Source organism: Lepisosteus platostomus, chromosome 1, assembly GCF_059453375.1.
Source record: "Lepisosteus platostomus isolate fLepPlt1 chromosome 1, fLepPlt1.hap1, whole genome shotgun sequence".
NCBI lineage: Eukaryota > Metazoa > Chordata > Actinopteri > Semionotiformes > Lepisosteidae > Lepisosteus > Lepisosteus platostomus.
The window spans coordinates 52401366-52420841 of NC_142611.1; the positions used below are offsets into that span (position 1 = coordinate 52401366).

Genomic DNA, 19476 nt, shown 5'->3' on the forward strand with positions numbered 1-19476 from the left:
GATGTCTTGCACCAAAACATCAGCAGCAACAGCTATAGTCAGTGTGACTGGAGGGTGACCTTCATGTCTGTACTATGTGACTCAAATTAAGTCCAGCAATTAATAGAAAAATACCAAAACAAATCTAAAACTGCAATGTGTGGTATATATACTAGAAAGACATACCAGAGACGGTAACTAAAGGCAAAATGGTCTGTGGGGTGCTTTATAATTGCAGGGAATAAGCATACTTCATTTTTCCTTCCCAGCTTTAAAATCTCTCTACACTCATTAATCTGCATCAAAGTGTTCACCTACCTTTCCAAACTGTTGTTTATGCTGTTATTTCCTCCAAATGGACAGATTATACAAGGGGAATTGGAGACAGCTCTTCAGTATGTTGTAATGTGAATTTTAATGGCATTCTTTCTGAAAGAGGTGACTTGAATGATTTGTTTTTCAGCCCAAGAATGAGGGACTTAATGTAGTCTCTTGCGTATACTTCAAAAGTACAGTTAATGTGATGTTTATGTTGACTATTTTAAGTAGCCTGAAGTGATCAGTAGCCATGCAGTTTAAAAAAAACGTTTTCACACTAGCAACCAAAGTAATATAACTGTAGGTCAGCTAAAACATTTTTTAATTAATATTTGTAATCAGGTAGCTTGATCTTGAAAAGATTTCAGAAGTGTTTTGTGCATAAAGATTTCATATTGATTCTTAGGTTTCACAGTAATCTTAAGTGCAAATGATAAAGCATTATTTAAGAGGTTATTTTCAGTTCTGGATCTTCATTGATTTTTTTAATCTATTATTTATGAGCTTCAAAGTTTCACATATAGAAAAACCTTGCAATTAAAGTGGGAATTTCTCATAGAACAAACTAATGAATAAAGCTGGGAGATTTTCAACAATTCGTTACATTGGTAATTGATCTGACCCCTGTGTGATTACCCTCTCTATTCTCCAGATATCGTATGTACAGGAAGAGTCAAACAACAGGCTTCCCCTCACTAATCACCATTTTCTCAGCACCCAACTACCTAGATGTGTATAATAACAAAGGTAAGTATAGTTTTTTACTTAACAAAATTAATTTGGGGAGAAAGCAGAGAGATACTACATAATGTAGTATTATAGTGTATCTTGTTTGAGTGGTGCAAACAACCCTATAAACAAGATATTCCTTATTTTTTATGTTTTCTGTAGCCACCATTTTAATGTTCTTTTGAATTTCCTTTAAAGGAGACAAAAGTAAACAGTTTTTCAGTGGTATGAAAACACTTGCTTGTATTCTATGAAACAGTTTTATAGCTCTTTTCTGTACAGCATTTTTATTTTCAATGACAAAAATTCTAAGGACATTTTTCAAATTTAAAACATTTAGCCATTAATTCAAGCAATGACATTTGAAATCTTTTTTTTCTGAATAGAAGAGCATTCTCTGTCATATTTCACCTGAAGTAATCGAAATGGCATATCCAGGAGTCTCTAAATCTCATTGTGGAAATGACATTATTACAAACTATTTGTCTTTAATGGCCCATTATGTGTTATAAGACCAGTATGCAATATATCAATACTGTAGAAACATGCATAATGGGCCCAGTTCTGAGCCCTCCTAGCCTCAATCGTTCCCAGGTGTGGGCTCTCTGGCTTCAGAGCTACAGTGCACCACTTCTCTTACAGGCTATGCCAAAAGACCAGGTGTTCCTAGGAGCGCTGTAACTTCAAGTTACACAAGCACTGTACCTTCTGAAGGAAACTAAGTACTAGTGAACCCTGTTATACTGTACATGAATTAAAGTTCAAAAACTCTAGGAATCCAGACACTACCCTCGTAGAAATTGCTCTTCTGAAGACTTCTTACTTAAGTGTTATCAAAGCCAGGTACACCAACCAGTGCCCAGAGGACTACAGTGGCTTCTGAGCTCATAAATTTTAATGTGCAAAATGTGCTTCAATATAAAATATGTAGTTCTGGGCCCTAGTTCCAGTTCAGCTTTATCATAACCTTTATTTTTAAAATTAAAGGGTTATTGTCGAAAAATACTTGGATGACTGTTTTTTTTTTGTTGAAAACCCAACATCAAGGAATTCACCAAGGCTCCCAACTTCCCAGTTCTTTTCCCAATTCATGTTTAGAAAGGTGTTCAGATTTCGTTTTGAACAAAATCACACAATGGTGACCCTTACCTCTCCATGAAAAGGTTTGACGTATTGGCAGTGTGCCATCTAGTGCGTGTGTAATTTATTGCAGGAACAAATATTGTAGGCTTTCGCCAGCTGTAATTGAAACCACCGCTGAATATGAACGATTCTATAATGTCACCTGGGGTGGAATAAACTGCCCAGGGCGTTGGATTTGGCCCTTGCATCATGGTTTGCCTACCCCTGTGTTGGGTAGTTTGAGTTTTAAACAAAATATTCCATTCCTCATTTCAGCAGCACTGTGAATGGTGTAATTACATGGTTGTATTCCTAGTTTTCTTTGACTTGTAGACTATCTTTCACTGTCAGATGTCAAAACCTATGACGCAATAGCAACACTAATTCAGGTAGTACCACCTTATACAGTGACCTGAGAAAATAGGGTCAATTTCTTGAACTTCAGTTCTGTTCTGGCCTATATTTTTAAATTGTCTTGCCAGAGTGAAAGCCATCAATAGACATTGATTAGCACCAGGCAGGTGTTTCTCTGTAGTGGAATTTTTCAAGAAGTACTGCATTTTTCTTGAAAAGCATAATATTTAGAAATTCTTTAACATTCTACTCCAAAACCAATGAAAGATATCAAAGTAGGAAGGAAAACAGATGTAAGTAGTGGCATTTTGATGTTAGGTGATAGATACTTTATTGATCCCGTGAGGGAAATTGACATAATCCTTTAACATACCCATCTAACCAAAAGCCACACACCATACTGTGAACCTATTAAAGCATTCTAATTGTAGAAGATTTGTTGTTAAGCACAATAGGGTCTGCAACCAGGATATTTAATTTGGTGAGCATACAGTATACTCAGCATCAAAAGAATAGTACTATATTGCCATCAACAAACATGAACAATGAGGAGACTCATGTGAAAGTCACAAACTAGTAACATATGGTGTCCTTGTTGGAAGCAATACAAGCCATACAGCTGTAATGCGTGCTTTGTACCATATTGCAGATGCCATCTTGTGTGGTTCTGTCAAATTTCCTCTCAAAAATAGGGGACAAATATGTGCCTGTTCACTTATCTCTGAGCCTTAGATGCCATTTGATGTTCCAGCTCATCACATACTGTACATGTTCACTGGCAGTTTAGCTATGGTGAGTAGGGCCTCCATGGCATTAATGTCACAGTTAGGCCCTCTCACAGCATTTCCTTGTTTTAATATGATCATCTTCTGTTTTATCTTGTCTGAACCTGCCACACTCTTTCATTGGCTGTAAACATTCCAGACAGCGGTCCTAGCCAAACCTGCTCTCTTTTTTCTGTACATCGTTCTTCACTTACTCAAGGTTTTGACAGTTAACAAGAAAAATTACCTTATGACCTCTGCCCAGTCACCTCTCTCACTGATTATCTAATTTAGTGGTAAAGCAACAAAGTCACTAGACGAGTTGTGCATGATCATCTAATCAGTATCTAAAGTCCACAAAAGATGATATACTAAATCCTTGTACTCATAAATAGAGTGATACATTTATTTTAGTGCCCAGTATCCATTATTGGGGCTTCTAGTCAGTTCATGAATTATTTGACATTTGCTTAATTAGAGATGATTATATCTGATTATATTTTTGTCCTTTAAAGTCAAATTTACATGTCCTTCACTTAAAATGTCAAGATGAACACCTCCCAATGATTCAAATACTTCAGGAAGTTTAGGATAGAAAAAGAAGCAATTGCATTCCGGGTTTGCTTTATGTAAATTGTACAGAACAAACTTTATTCTGAACCTAATGTGTAACAGCAAAAAAAATTTTTGTTTAAATATTTTTGAAATAGGAACTGAGTAAGGAAAATAGCTTACTTATATATTTACAGAATATATAATCCACTGATTCTGAAAAAAAAGATAATTGTATTTTGACACAATTAATCAGAGATTGGTGGTAATTAAGGATTACTTGATTTAAAAACATTGAATGTCAAGGGAATCTTCAACCTCGTAATATAAATTGATTGAAGTAAAACAGAAGATGTGAGGTATATGACAATTTCAGCTATCACTCCTCTGAAAAAATACATTAAACAGTAATTACAAAATCTCTCATCTCTGGAGGTACTCAACCCCCTCCAGCAGTTTTAAAAAAACGCAGGCAAATGGAATAGATAATAGAAACATCCTTATAAGACTTAAAGCATTTTCTTTTTTCCAAAATATGCAGACCTATTCCACCTTTCTGAGTTTCCGTAACTATATAATTTACAAATACTTTTACAAATTTACATCTGGAGGGCAGACTTCAACTGGGGGTAATTTTCTCATGATGATCAAGATAGTAACATTGAGTACTGTAGATATACAATATATACCCTGTAGGTAAAGAGTGTGAATATGTCCAAACAGATGAAAATTGCCGAGACAAATTCCATGGGAAGTGTAGAAGTGTTAATTAATTGAAAGATTAAGAAAGGAATTAGAGAGATTATAACATATCACACTGCTGCCAGATTTGCTGTTCTCTAGTGTATCAGAAATTATTTTGTATACAGCTTAGTTTTACTCTTCATTCCATGCGGTCTTTTAGATATGGCAATTTTAAACTAGTGAATTAAGGTTGTTATTACTGAAAGCCTTGCCCTTTGGTTATACGTTTTCATTTTACCTCTGATACTCAGTTGGTGTTCCTGTGATTGTGTAATGTTCCTAATTGTCCCAGTATGAAAGACTTGTTTGTAACTGTAAAACACCTGAGTTGTGGTGGGACTGAGCATCAAATTTATACATGCAATGACACCTCAGGTTAAAGTTTAGTAGGTTGCACTCTGTTTCCTGTTGGTTTAGATCAAGGCTGTTGACTTCAGCTGCAGGCTAAGTGAGTGGAATGAATGGCAAGGCAGATAGTTAAACTAATGGTGTAAACTGTGCTTAGCATTTTTCCATTCATTATGTATGCAGCTTTGAGTAGTAAAAAGTAATCATAACCCTATGGAATTCTCAACTGAAAAAGAGCCCCTTGTAAAAGCATACATCCCTTGTTTGTCTATAAAATATTAAATGCCACTGTGCTGCAAATTAAGCCATCCTGAATTTCCGCATTGGTGGATCACATTGAATATGTAACATTTAATTAAGTGTTTTTTAAAACAGTGTGTTGGAAAAAAATGGTGTATTTAAGATTTTTAGGGAACTGAAGACTGGAAAGAGTTGAGACTTCAGAGCATGTTACTTAGCGGTTTTTACAGAGCTAAATCGTTTGTGTGCACCTCTTCAGTTTTGTAAGCTTTACATAATGCCAGCAGACTTTCGTTTCCAGAAACAGAACTAGGGTTTTTTCATATTAAAAGGGAAAGACAAAACAATAGTGGCTTATGGTACAAGAGTGTTTCCAAAAAAACACTGAGCACTGACATGATGCAGAACCCTACAGAGTTGAAAGAAAACCTGGTTCAAGATTTACATTTGTCCATTTGTCTGACATTGACAAGGCAAAAGACATCTCCTAAAGGCACATTATGAGCAAGATAAAAAAAATCAAGTTTTGTAAATTTTCTCCATACTTATTTTTCCATTCTTCAGCGATGACTGTTTAAACCCAACTATTGTGTTTTCAACATTTATGTAATTTTCTACCAAATTACTACCACTGTTATTTATGTTGTAGTATGACCTATTATGTGTTTTTTTCCCTTAATATATTGGAATTACATTGAAAACTGGTGTGGGGGGATAATTGAATTCATTACAGGAAGTTAAGTAATCTAGTTTTCTTAATAATATCAGAGCCTTGCAAGTCCCTCTGCAATATTGACCCACAATTGCCACGTGAATAATTAATCAAGTCATTTTCTCTGCAGAGCTTCTCTCTCCACTGCATCATCCATTACAAAGCACAGTATGTTCTCATTCTGCCAGAGACCAAAAACATACTCAAAGGACTGAGTGCTTAATACAATACTCTCAGTAGAGCAGTGAAAGTCTCTGCCAAATGTTTGGAGACCTCTTGTGTTGTTTTTTAGCACTGAAAATGGTCAGTTGGATTACTGTGTACATTGTGTTGTAAATTGTTTCCTGATTAGATTTTTTTTGGTTTGTTATTTGTCATTTACATTTACTAAACACCAAATAATATATGAGCTGAGAACCTGTAAATTATAATCAGTGTAGACTTCCATGCTGTTTCCCTTTGATAATGCTTTGTGATTATTACTAGGTTGTGCTAGTTTTTTTTTATTTAGCCAGCAGTTTTATAAATGAGTATACTTTTTTTAAGTAAAAACTCTTGAAGGAGCTTGACTTTGAATCACATTGAGAAGTGAATAACTTTTAGGCTAAGAAGAGAAAAGAAAATAGGTGCCCAATTTAATATTATACAGGATATCGCAAAAGTATTCAGACCTTTTCACAGTTTTCACATTTTGTTGTTTTTGACTTTGCTGTCATGTCACTTTGAAGGAGAAATTAATATATGGTATTGTAATATATGGTGTGGTATATACACAGCCTACGCCACATATGCATAGGAAAAAAAAGAGAAAAGAATAAGTATTCAAACCCTTTGCTGTGACAAACATAAATTAAATTAGCTGTACAAAATTAGTTTATGAGCTACACAATGGGATGTCTCTGTGAGGTTCCTCAGTCAGATAGAAATTGCAAGTAAAGTCAACCATTAAGACCAAGAAGTTTTCAAAACAACTCAGGGATCAAGTTGATAGAGAGATAGGTATAACACATTAAATAAAATGATGGTGGCAGCATTAAATTATAGTTTTGCTTACCATCGGGGACTGGGAAGCTTGTCTAGACTGGTGGGAAATATAGATGGAGAAAAGTGCTGGCAAATCTTAGAGGAAAACTTGCTTCAGAATTAAAACTGGGACAGAAATTCACCTTTCAGTATGACACTGATCCAAAGCACAAGGCCAAAGCTACACTGGAGAGCAATAAGAAAGTGAATGTCCTTGGGTGACTCAAAGTCCTGAGTTCATTGCTATGGAGAATTAATGGAAAGACTTTAAAAGTGATGTCCATAAGTGACCCCCCCAACAACATGAAAGAGCTTGAGCAAATTTGCTATGAAAAAAAGGCAAAGTTTTCACTGTGCCAGTGTGCATATATAGTACAGACTTACCCAAATATACTGTATTTGCAGATATAATGCTGCCAGAGGTGTTTCCACCAAATATTGAGTTCACTGGTCTGCAGTCAACATTTTTCTTTTCTGTGGTTTTTGCTGACATTTACTATAACTTTTAGGCTCAGAAGGGAAAAGAAGAAAATAGATGGCCATGCATGTTGTAAATGAGTCTGCATTAAAATCTGTAATCCATAACAGAATAGCTGACATAAGCTTTGGAACCATATCATCTTTAATGAGATAGTTCACTTCAGAATCTTAATTATCATTTATTATTGTGAAAGAATGACTGCTGTACATCTAAGATGTGGTATTAACATAGAAATGCTTTTTCACAATACAGTATAAGTGATAAGTAATACAGTAAGGGAATTAGCTTGTTTCATGTTCATTGTGCCAGTGTTTTTGTGTGTGTTTACTCCATAAATGAGGAATTAAGGACTAACTCTTCTGCGAATGTGGTGAGCTACAGTCCGTGAGCCACATTACCAGTGACTGACCAAAGTACTTTATGCATTCCTTGATGGAATAGCAGAAATCCACTTTGTTTAATCAAAAGTCATCAGCTCTCATCATAGTATAGCATCAAACTGACGATTCCATAAAAAGAAGCCAAGCAATTACTTATACTGTAATAACTCTATTGCACTCCAAATGTATTGTCCTCTAGATAATACAATTGTGGTGTTTTTAGTGGAAGTTACTATGATGTATTTCCAAATGAGAATTACTGAAAAAATAAATGTAACAAAATGTCAGTAATTAAACGTTTTTGAGCATATTTGCAAGATTGTTTTTTTCATTTATCATGAAGGGATCAGAATTAAATATTTAAAATGATATGAACATAAATGTCAATTAAAAGTTTTGAACTTTTGATAAACTTCTGAACTATTTTGAACAAGTCTTGTTTATATAAGGAGCAAATCTGATACACAGATCATTTGTTATTAAATCAGAATATAAAACACTTATCTAAATGATAGCTGTTATAGTCAATTTTATGACAGGTTATATATATTTTTAATTTTAAAGGAGTATAAATGGTTTCTTAGTACAATCTCTTGGAGGATATTGAAAGACAACATTTTAAAATGCCTTTACAAATTCTCCTCGGTGCAGTTATCTCTTTTAAACCCACATCCTTGGCTGTTTTTTTGCCTAGTAGAAAAAAAAACTTCAGATTTAAATTAATGCAATTAGTTTTTTAAGGAAATTGTTGCTACAAATGTACATGGACATTTTGGAGTGTATGGGGGTTTCCAATGGAGCATTCCAGAAATGATTACTAGTCTTTTCTTCTTCATATTTCACTCTGGAAACCAACCACACTTTCTTGCCAGATAATAAATACAATTCCATCTTGATATATGCTGAGCCAAGTGCTGTTTATAAAAACTTTCCTTAGTTCATTGATTTTTGAAAGTAGCAAAGGATTGTAATCAATGCCAAACAAAGTTCTGGGAAGAAAATAATGAATTACCAGCTCATGTGGTTGTTATTTGTATGTTGTGAATCATAAATAGTTACACAAATGGGCCCTGTGCCCACCTTTTATGGCTCATTTTTGTAATATACGAGTATGTGTATACAGTATATATATATACAGTATATGAATTATTGTCTATTTGTTACAGAGTAGAGCTCCAGCTATAAAACAGCCTATTTAGATTATGGAGGGCTATGAGGAATTTAAGTCTGACCTTATGTTTTGATGGATAATTTAAAATACTTTCTACTATAAAATTAAAATGGCAAAAGATAAATAGCAGTATTATTGTGCAAGTATCCACATACATTTTTAGTTAAATTAGTATTAGTAATTTAGTATAAAAATAGTATTCTCAGGTTGGAAAAAGTTTATAAAGAAAGCAGCTATTTTGCTCATCTTATTGAAGAAATGGAGAAGGCTCATCATTATCTGAAGATTGCTTAGATTATGACTTAGTGACAAATGGGAAAAACAAACGGCTTGGGTTTCCGTTAAACCGAGTGCGGCAGACATCAATCAAAATAGAAATCTCCTTCTGCTTATTCCTAACCCTGAGTCAGCTTTTTTCCTCTTTATTTTTCCATTTCCAGCTGCAGTATTGAAATATGAGAACAATGTAATGAATATCCGACAGTTCAACTGCTCTCCCCATCCTTACTGGCTTCCCAACTTCATGGATGTTTTCACTTGGTCATTACCATTTGTTGGGGAAAAAGGTGAGTAGAAATTAATAAAGGTATCACATTTTCACAGAAAAAAGCTTACTTGTTTTTAACTGTTTCACTATAAAGAATAGCAGTACAGCCATTCACACTTCCTGTAGGTTATGTACATTGTTTACATGCTTATTCGGTGAAACCTACCTATTTTTGAGTGGCTTGCTACTCTTTGTATGTCACAGGAAGTACCAGACAATTTCCTGTCACCATCAAAGCACTTTAGTCATCCATTTTTTTAATCCAATATCCAAAACTAAGAGTGTGTGTTATTCATAAAACCTGACATATATTTTAGCGGGGCTCTTAGTGCCTTGCTGTATTTACTTATGATTTATAAACTTGCACAGTAGTTGCATTACAAGATGGAAGGGAAAACCTGAAAAATGCCCCCTTTTCCTTCATTTTCATTTGCTGAAAGGGATTTTTAACAAATGTGATGACAGAAATGTTTTTTTTTTTACCAGCATGGAAAAACTCTCAGTTTCTAATGCTCAACTACAAACAGTATGGGCTTGGCAATGGGGGAAAGGTTTAATATTGTTTTATTCCATTTTTATCTGATTTAATGCATCTGTCTGTCATGATAATTGTAATTGTGTCATGATAAATGTATATATGTGTTGTTCAGTCAATGAGGTATTGCAGTGAAATATGGGAGCAATTTTCTTTTCTGATGGTAATGCAGTGAGAAATCAATTTCAGGTAATTAAGGCTGTTGTCAGGAGAAAGGAGATTTATCATATAATTCAACTCATTTTTTTAGCCTACAGCTTTAAAATACACAGTGAACATTTTTATTTTTCTAATCATGACACAAAGCAAATGATTCATTTAAAAGAAAAGAACTTCAATTCTTTTGTCAGCAGCTGGACAGAGAAACAGAGATCCAAATCTTTCAGAAATGTGCAGTTCCTGTGCTTGCTAAATTGGCTTTTTATTTCCTTGCTACTGGATCAATGTTTAAATAAGATATTATGTGTCCAATGCTTTCAGTGAAGTTGTTTGACACAGCAATATAATAATCTATTACTGATTTGGTTATTATATTGCCCCCTTTCCATATTATTTACCAACATTGTTCCAATTATTGTCCATAATTGTAATTACATATTTTCTTTACTTTTTGTTTCTAGTGTCCAGTGTTTTTAAGCACTTGCATTTTTGTATATTATTACCCATTTTGTTGTGTAGCTTACATATCAGTTTGCAGACACAGAGGTGTTTGGATGAACTTTGCACAGTCCCTCTTGTTGATCTCTAGATGTATCTCTAATATGGTGATAAAAGGCTTCTTGATACAGAACTGTCTATGTAACTCTTATCAGTTTATTTTTTCTTCAATCAATCAAAGTTTATGTATCAAATGCACAACAGTACAGCATGCAGCAGTAGTTGCTGGTATTGAAATGTCTTCATGAACCATAGTGTAACTAGTGATTCTGTATTATGAAGCAGTACCATTACATTACTATAATATGTTATAGTTCAAGTAGGTGGCTGTGTCAGCAGCCTGTAAAAAACTGTAAAAAAACAAGTAAAAGAAAAGTAAAGGTTTATTCCATGCTGAAAAGAGAAGAAAAGAAACACAACTTTTCAGCAGTGGAGCGTTCTTTGGCACCCGAACAAGAATAATGTCAGTCAGTTCTTGCTCAAAAAATTGTATAGATGGAGCTCCATTGCCATATTTTCTAGACAAAGAAAGGTGGACTACAGTGCTCTTGCAGGGGCCCCATTGAGCAGATTTCGCATAGTAATCACTTTCCCATTGGTGATGACTGAATTCCAATTCATGAAACAGGTTTGTGAAGCCAAACTAGCAATTCAGTCATGTTTTTGAGTCATACAGTTGTGAGAAAACATGTGCACACCCTTAGGAATTATCTGGATTTCTGCATGAATGACTCCTAAAATGTGATCTGATCTTCTTCTAAGGCATAGTAATAAATAAAGACAGTCTTATTTAACAAACAACACACACAACATTTTACATTGCCATATCTTTATTGAACAAATGGTTTAAACAATCAATTATTAGAAGCAGTAGCATTTGCTGTGTTTCAGTGCTTCTCAGTAAATAAATATTGAGTGTCATATTCATTTTAATTCCATAAGCCATTAAAACATCAACTTTACTGCCAGCTCTGACTTTCATTTGCATACTGGCCTTTAGTGGTTGCTTGACATTTGCCAGTAATTTTCCACCACTTTTGAAGTTCCAGGACAACATGACAGTTCCATTATATACAGTACCTTAAATATTAGATGTGTAGCTGGTTTAAACTTTTTTTTAATCAGGATAAATGTTAAGAATTTAGCCTATTATATCACTAAAGTGTGAGAATAGGACAGTGTATTGTTGTGGTTTGAAGCCTGGTTAATATTATTGCATACTGCCTGAATGAAACAGTTGTAAATCATGCAGTGGGACATACAGTATATTGTGTTGTGGTTTTCCTAAATTTGTTCAGCTGCAGTAACCCTAATAGCTGTGTGCATTTCATATGTGAACACAGCTGGACATAACCCTTTGCCATCAGCAGTAAAGCAGTGCAGAAACCGTCTGAAAATAAATGTTTTATTTCCTTCTTAAAATAAAATTCCTCGGTTTCTGTCCCTCCCTTCCCCTGCCACTGCTGTGTATAGACATTTTAGATACTGTACCATAGTGGAGATACTGAACTATTCACTAGCAGTTCAGAAGGAATGGTAGCTTAAACTCAATACTGATCTAGTATAGTGTTGGGATTTTTTAATTAAAACATTTTAGTGAACAGGAGGCAGCATTTGAATGTACAATATTTCTTGGCTCAATATTGTTACAAATCAGCCGCTCACCCTAGACAGTCGAGTTCGAATGTCAATGTTTATAAATTAAGCTCGTAAATAATTGTGAATTCAGGCTCTAATATTAGCTTGTCTAGCAGGAAATTTGATATAATGAAGGGAAATAATTTTAATTTTAATTTTCAGGAAACAGGAAGCAACTTAGAAGACACAAACTTCTATGTATTTATTAACAGACAAAATACACAGATTGATATGTGCAAATATTTACATAATATTACACAGATATTTACACAGAACCAAGACAGCTGCCTGAGTCTCTCAGATTTTGGCATCATCCAAATTATTGACAAGTTTTGGTAGTTAAAGCCATTATTTAACAAAATAAAAGGCTTCATCCAGGACAAAACTGCTCTGCAAACTGATGTTACACTTGAAGGAACCTTTCTCCATATTCCAAATTATGCATTAAAATGACATGGTTGATCCACAGAAAAGGAAATATTTCCATTAATAAGACCATTTTTTCTTTAAATTTGGTCTTTTCAGTTCTCAAATAATTTCTGTATTTCAAGATTAATTCCCAAGCTATTAGAAGTTTGGGACCCACTCACATGATGATGCTGTTTTTCTATTCTGGTGTAGTGAGAGAAAGAGGGTGATAGTAGCTGAACCTCTCATATTACTGAGAGACCAGCCATTCACCTCTTAGACTTCTGTTTCATTTCTATATTAAAGCAGCTTTTATAGAAGTCTCTTCCTATTCATACCTCCTACTCAGAGATGGGTTTAGGCTTATTGTATACAGCCTACTATACCACCTCCTCCACATCTCATGTCTAGTGTTGAGTAAAAACCCGTAATTGAGCTGAGTGGTGAGCAGATTGTAGAGTGGCTATAAATTAATTTATATACAGTCTTCTCCAGATATATTCAGTGTTGAATGAAATAGGAGCAGAAAACATTGATTGACAGAATTAATTATGTATTCATTACTAACTGTGGTTTCATTTGATGGTCATTAAAGTTATACATTTGTAAAAGGAAGCTGAATCTCTTGATATTTGGAATGTGAGGGCTATACCATTAGAGTAGTATATGGATGGTCATGAAAATATATATATTGTATTATTGCTATAATAAGCCATCTTGGGGGAACTGTCTCCTTTTTTTGCTGCTGGGTATTGTTGATTATCAGTTGGTAGACAAGCTGATCAAAGTAATTTTTACTTTGTTCCAAAGTTACAATTTTGTATGATTTGTGTGCCACCAAAATAAAGGTACACAATCTTAAAAAATATTCTACAAATGATATACTCTAATAGTAGTATTGCACAGAACACCATGACTTGTCTTAAATTATTAACTGAATTCCAGAAAACAAAAGGGTCACACTTATTTACACCACCTTTAAATAAAATCCAAGAAAAGTGAATGTACATTCTGCTCTTTGGCAGTGCATGCCTGTGGAGCTTTATAGAGGCCTGCAAACCCCTGTTTTCCCTGGGTTTTAAAAGGAGGCAGCACAAGGAAGACATTTAGTAGTAGCATGCATGATCAAGGCTAATGTTGGAGGCCTCTACAAAGACTGCAGGCCAATAGTCTTTGTTGGACGTTTGCTATAAAACTTTCCACGGTAGACTGTTATTCAGAGATTTGAGGCTACTGGTACTGTACAGTGGCCGTGCTGTTGGGAAGTGGACACAAGTGTATCTTACCACCACAGGCTATGACAGAGAAGGTGTTCAAGAGGTAATCATAAATACAGTGGCAACAACTTGAGATCTCCAGCACTAGAATTATCAGAGTAGAGTGTCAAAAAACTTGGATTCAATGTAAAATAAAAACTTTGACCTGTGCTGATGTATTATCTGAGCCTGAGCCTAGCCTGCCTGTTGTCTTAACACTCTGTTTTATTTTCTTTTCAGTGACTGAGATGTTGGTAAATGTTTTGAGCATCTGCTCCAATGATGAGTTGACGACTGATGAAGAGATTGACGGTGGGTGCAAAAAAAAGTTAATGAAAGTAATCTTGAGTAAATCAGTTGTGCCGTGATTAACTTAATTCCCAGATGATACAGAACAGCCAAGAAAATAATTAAAAATGTCCTCTGGGAAGTAGGATTAAGAACTTGGCCATTTTGACTTGAGGTTACCATGATTTTATTTTACTTTGCAAGATCTCCACAAGGGGGCTCTCTTTCCACACAAAGTTCTCTCTTTGTAGTCCTCAGATTACATGTAGTCCTCAGATTACATTAATTATCCTATTCACATAGAAAACAATGCGTTAGAGCTGCTGGATAAGTAGACAACATCTGGTTCAAAACATTTCTATTAACTGCCTAGATGTAGTCATACATTTTGCCTGTGTGTATCTGCTTGTTATATCAGGATGAACTCCAGGAGATTTAACACCGGACTAGTTTCCCATCATAATGATCACTTTACAGCTTCATATAGCACCTATTACCTTTGTTTACTTTTCTGGGTAATTACTCACAGCATCCCAGCCATCTCCACAGTTACCTACAGTAGCTCACATCTATGCATTCTCTTAGTAGGGGACTCTGCTCAAATCATCCTGCCTGTGGGATGCTTTTGCACTATCAGTAGGCAGATTGTAGGCGCTGACTGATGTTCACTGCCTGTGCCCTTTCTAAATAAATCCAGAAAATGTCTTCTTTCCTGGTGCTGCTAGTTTACATCCTCAGGTCAGGAACACTAGTCTTTTTCTTTTATTTCACTTTCATTCATATTCACAATATGTTTTAGCGAATATTTCCTCATTTAAGGTCTAGTTGTGCTGCATGGTGGCCTACAGTATGTACTGTATTCAGTATAGTTATATAGCAGTCCATAGTTTCAACAGCAGCACATCGGGCACAAAATATAATTTGATAACACTGGCCTGTTTTTTGTATGTATTTTTTTCTGATGCCCCTGAGTGCATGTTAAGGTTTACAGTGATGTGAAAAAGAAAGTACACCCTCTTTCAATTCTATGGTTTTATATATCAGGACATAACAAAAAAAACATCTGGTCCTTACCAGGTCCTAAAATTAGGTAAATCTAACCTCAGGTGACAAACAACACATAACAGATTCCACTATGTCATTATTTATTTAACATAAAATAAGCAAACATGCAGAAGCCTTGTGTGAAAAACTAAGTACACCCCATGAGTCAGTAGCTTGTAGAACCACCTTTAGCAGCAATAACATGAAGTTATCATTTCCGGTATGAGTTTATCAGTCTCTCACATCGTTTTGGAGGAATTTTGACCCACACTTCTTTACAACATTGCTTCCCTTCATTGATGTTTGAGGGCATTTGTTTATGCACAGCTTTCTTAAGGTCACACCACAGCATCTCAATGGGGTTGAGGTCTGGGCTTTGACTTGGCCTTTCCAACACCTTGATTCTTTTCTTTTTCAGCCATTCAGTTGTAGATTTGCTGGTGTGCTTGGGATCATTGAACTGTTGCATGACCCAATTTTGGCCAAGCATGAAAGCCATACTTATTCAGTCTTTTTCTGATCATACTGTCATGAACTTTAACATTTAACATGTTAACCGAGGCCAGTAGATCCCTAGATGTAGCTCTTGGGTTCTTTGCGATTTCTCTGAGCATTATACGGTCTGACCTTGAGGTGAATTCCCTGGGACGCCCACTCCTGGGAAGATTGGCAACTGTCTTGAATGTTCTCCATTTGTAAATAATCTCACTTCTCACTGTAGAATTCAAATTGTTTGGAAATGACCTTATAACCCTTCCCATTGATGAGCAGCAACAATTGCTTCTCTGAGCTCATTGCTGATGTCTTTTCTGCTTGGCTTGGTATTAACACACAGCTGAATGCTCCAGACCACCAAACGGCCAAAAGTTCTACTTTTATAGAGGTGGTCGCACTTCCTGATGATATACTAATCAAGTGCATTTGATTAGCAGCACCCGGCTGCTAATTACCTTCTTTATTCCTATGGAAGCAGTAAGAGTGTACTTAATTTTTACAGCATGGTTTCTGCATTTTGGCTTACTTTTTGTTGAATAAATAATGACATAGTGAAATCTGTTATGTGTTATGTCTGTTATCTGAGGCTAGATTTGTCTAATTCTAGATGTTGGTGATGTCCAGATGATTGTTATTTATGCCCTCATATGTAAAACCATTGAATTGGTACTTTTTTTTCACATGGCTGTAAGTATGCACAAAGGTTTTACATACTATCTGTAGGTGCAATGGTCATAATCCAAAATCCCTAATGGCACATTTGTTAATACTGATGAAGGGCTTCATGGTTTGAAATTTAATGAGTATGAGAAATAAGGAATTGTTTTGTAAATCTTACTGTATGAGTCGGCATACAGTATAAGTGGGATAAGGCCATGGTTATTTAATGTCAACAGATTAAACAACATATCAAATTTACTGCTCTTATGGGATCTGTCTGTTTGATTATTCTTTGCTCCTGGACTGTGTCCACAAAGCAGGAGTTTGAGAGTAAATATCACAAAGACTTAAGTGCTTCCTGATGAAAATGCACTTCATATATGTCAGAGGCAAAACACTTTGTTCTGCTGTTTTCAATAATGTCTTTAAGATGAAAGACTGCTCATTGAGTGGCATGGCTTTAGTTAAGGACTATTAATCCTCCTACATTAACACTGTTTACTCCTATCAGCAGGTACTTCAGTTTAGTGAATAATTGCTTCTCAGGGACAAAACAGACCCACAATTCATTAAATAGCCCTTACTGTTGTGCAGTATGCTTTTGGCAAAATTAAGTAAAATACCTTTTCCCTGAAGGCAGATAAGCAATCTTACCCTGATCAATTTAAAAATACTGTCCTACAAGAGTTTTTTCTATGTTCCTACACTTGGATGTACTCTGTTGCTTTGAAAAGGTTCTATTTCTATGAACACATTTGACATTTTAGTAAGTTAATGTGCATCATGTATTTTAAATCCATTTGGCCGCAATGATTCTGCAATCACTGGTGATCAAATTTGAATGTAAAACCAAAAAACATTGAGAAATATCCAAAAACTAAAAACTGGCAGAAATGCATTATTTGATCCAAGAATAAAGAAACCATTTTCACACATATAATAATACGATTTTTAATTATTTAATCATTGAAAAATAAATATTGAAGAAGTACCCTGTTCAGTCATCAGCAGGACAAGCCCAAACGCCAGGGGCGCCAAGTGTTATTTCACATCCTATTACTGGTCAATCATAATCCAGTCTTTCTATATATCAGAAGACCACATTAGGTCACAGTCTGAGCCCTGTCAAACAAGGGTCTTTTTAGCCGGTGTGTCATTTATAAACAAACAAGGGAAATCTTTCATTATTGAGATTCATACTTGTAGGTTTCTAAACACAACCTGCACCAAAGCGAGAATTTTAGCATTTTAGCTGCATATGGAGTAATAAGGAAAATCCTTTGTTTTCAGGATCATCCAGATTGACACAAAGAAAGGTTTACATTTCTTCTACTTATTATACATTCATGAGGGGGTTTTAGCTTTTGTTTTGTTTGCCTTAATAAATTAAAAACTTGACATTTTCAGTTGTAGCTAATGTCCATGTGAAGAAAGGTAATGTGTACAGTAGTATGTTCTTTAGTATGTAACATTCATTATCATTTTAAACTATTTTTAATTCAGATCCTTATGTTTAAGTTGTAGCTTCAGATATGTAGCATTGTATTTTATTTTTTATATGATTATCTCCAGAAAGAATGTCTTTGTGTCCTTTAGTACATATAGTAATTACATTCAGTAAATAGTAAGAGTAAAGTGATTTTTGATTTTTGAGAAAGACTTTGATCCATTTGAACATTTAGTCATTATTTTTTTCACTATTATTTAATAATTGTTATTTTAGTTAAGAAGTAGCAGATGTATCTGTAAAGTATATCTTTAAAGGTAGGTGGACAAGTCTCAAATACCCCCCACCCCCACCCCTCCGCCACTCTGGAAACTTTCCAGTACTTTTACGAATACTTGCAACTTAAATCCATGGCATCTCTGAGTCACTGTGCTGTTTACAAGTATTTCCAAAACTGGAACACCAGGTATAGATCCCCTGTTAACAAACCTCCTGATAGTGAGGTGATACTTGTTAATTGAACCCAGATGTATGTTGTTCTAAGTACAATTTCTTTGCGTACCAAATTAAGAATGCACTTATTTGAATAACTTTCTTGAAGTTAGTATTAATTAAAGGAGCATGCATCATGCTTATTTGTGTTTTTGCATCAGTGAAACGGCTACTCTTAAGGCAACTGTTTTTAAAGATGATTTTTTGTTGCTGTTGTTTTGTTTAAACATCACACATTTGCCACTACCATAGTATATTGGTGTTTTGATTCATTAATGTTTCATAAATTGTTTTCTTTAATATTTTCTGCTCTCCTTTCTTACATAATTTATTTCCTTTCTTTAGGTGTCATGTCTAATTTGCTTCTTCTTTCTGTTTTTCAGACTATATTTAAACTTTTCTTTGCCATCGGTGTTTGTTTGCTCCTTTTTTGTTGTTTGTTTTCTTTCTCATTCGTCAACCACCCAGTGATCTCTCTGTCTTTTTCTCTTCTGGGGTTTTCTTGAGAAGAACAGCTTATTTATGGCCCTAAGAAAGGTACAAAATCCAACATGTGAACTACATATATGTACATTAAGGTTCTCAAAATCTTATCCATAAAATATTTTTTCTATATAATATATTCATTTAAAGCAAACAAAACACATACTGAAGATAGTCTAGTTGAGAAGAAAGCAGATAGGATTTATAATCAATCATGGAGGTTAATGTATGTGGTTATTCAGACTTTTACAAGTTCAATACGTATGATTGTTTAAGAATGGATGTACAGAATACATATGATAGATAAATGTCAAACCTTTTCATATATTTCTCCATTTTCTAACCACTTCTCCCATCTCAGAGTCATGGGGAGCCAGTGCCTATCTATGCATTCATTGGGCACAAGGCAGGGTACACCCTGGATGGGATGCCAGTCCATCACAAGGCAGACACAGGCACACACTCAAAGCAGGGCCAGTTTTACCAGAAGCCAATTAACCTGTCAGTATATTTTTGGACTGTGGGAGGAAACCAGAGCACCCAGAGCAAACCCACAGGGTCCTGGATACAGGTAGAAACATACAAACTCCACACAAATAGCAGCCCTGG

At 35.0% G+C, this 19476-nt stretch overlaps 1 protein-coding gene across 3 annotated transcripts in view; it reads left to right on the plus strand.

Moving 5' to 3' along the window:
• LOC148678112 (protein phosphatase 3 catalytic subunit alpha) overlaps positions 1-19476 on the plus strand; it is a 174200-nt gene that overhangs the window by 142440 nt on the left and 12284 nt on the right. For all 3 annotated transcript variants that reach the window (XM_088631925.1, XM_088631924.1, XM_088631930.1), the window contains exons 8-10: positions 950-1044; positions 9358-9483; positions 14199-14270. In XM_088631925.1, coding sequence (XP_088488051.1) covers positions 950-1044; positions 9358-9483; positions 14199-14270 — 293 coding nt within the window. The remainder of the gene's footprint in view (positions 1-949; positions 1045-9357; positions 9484-14198; positions 14271-19476) is intronic.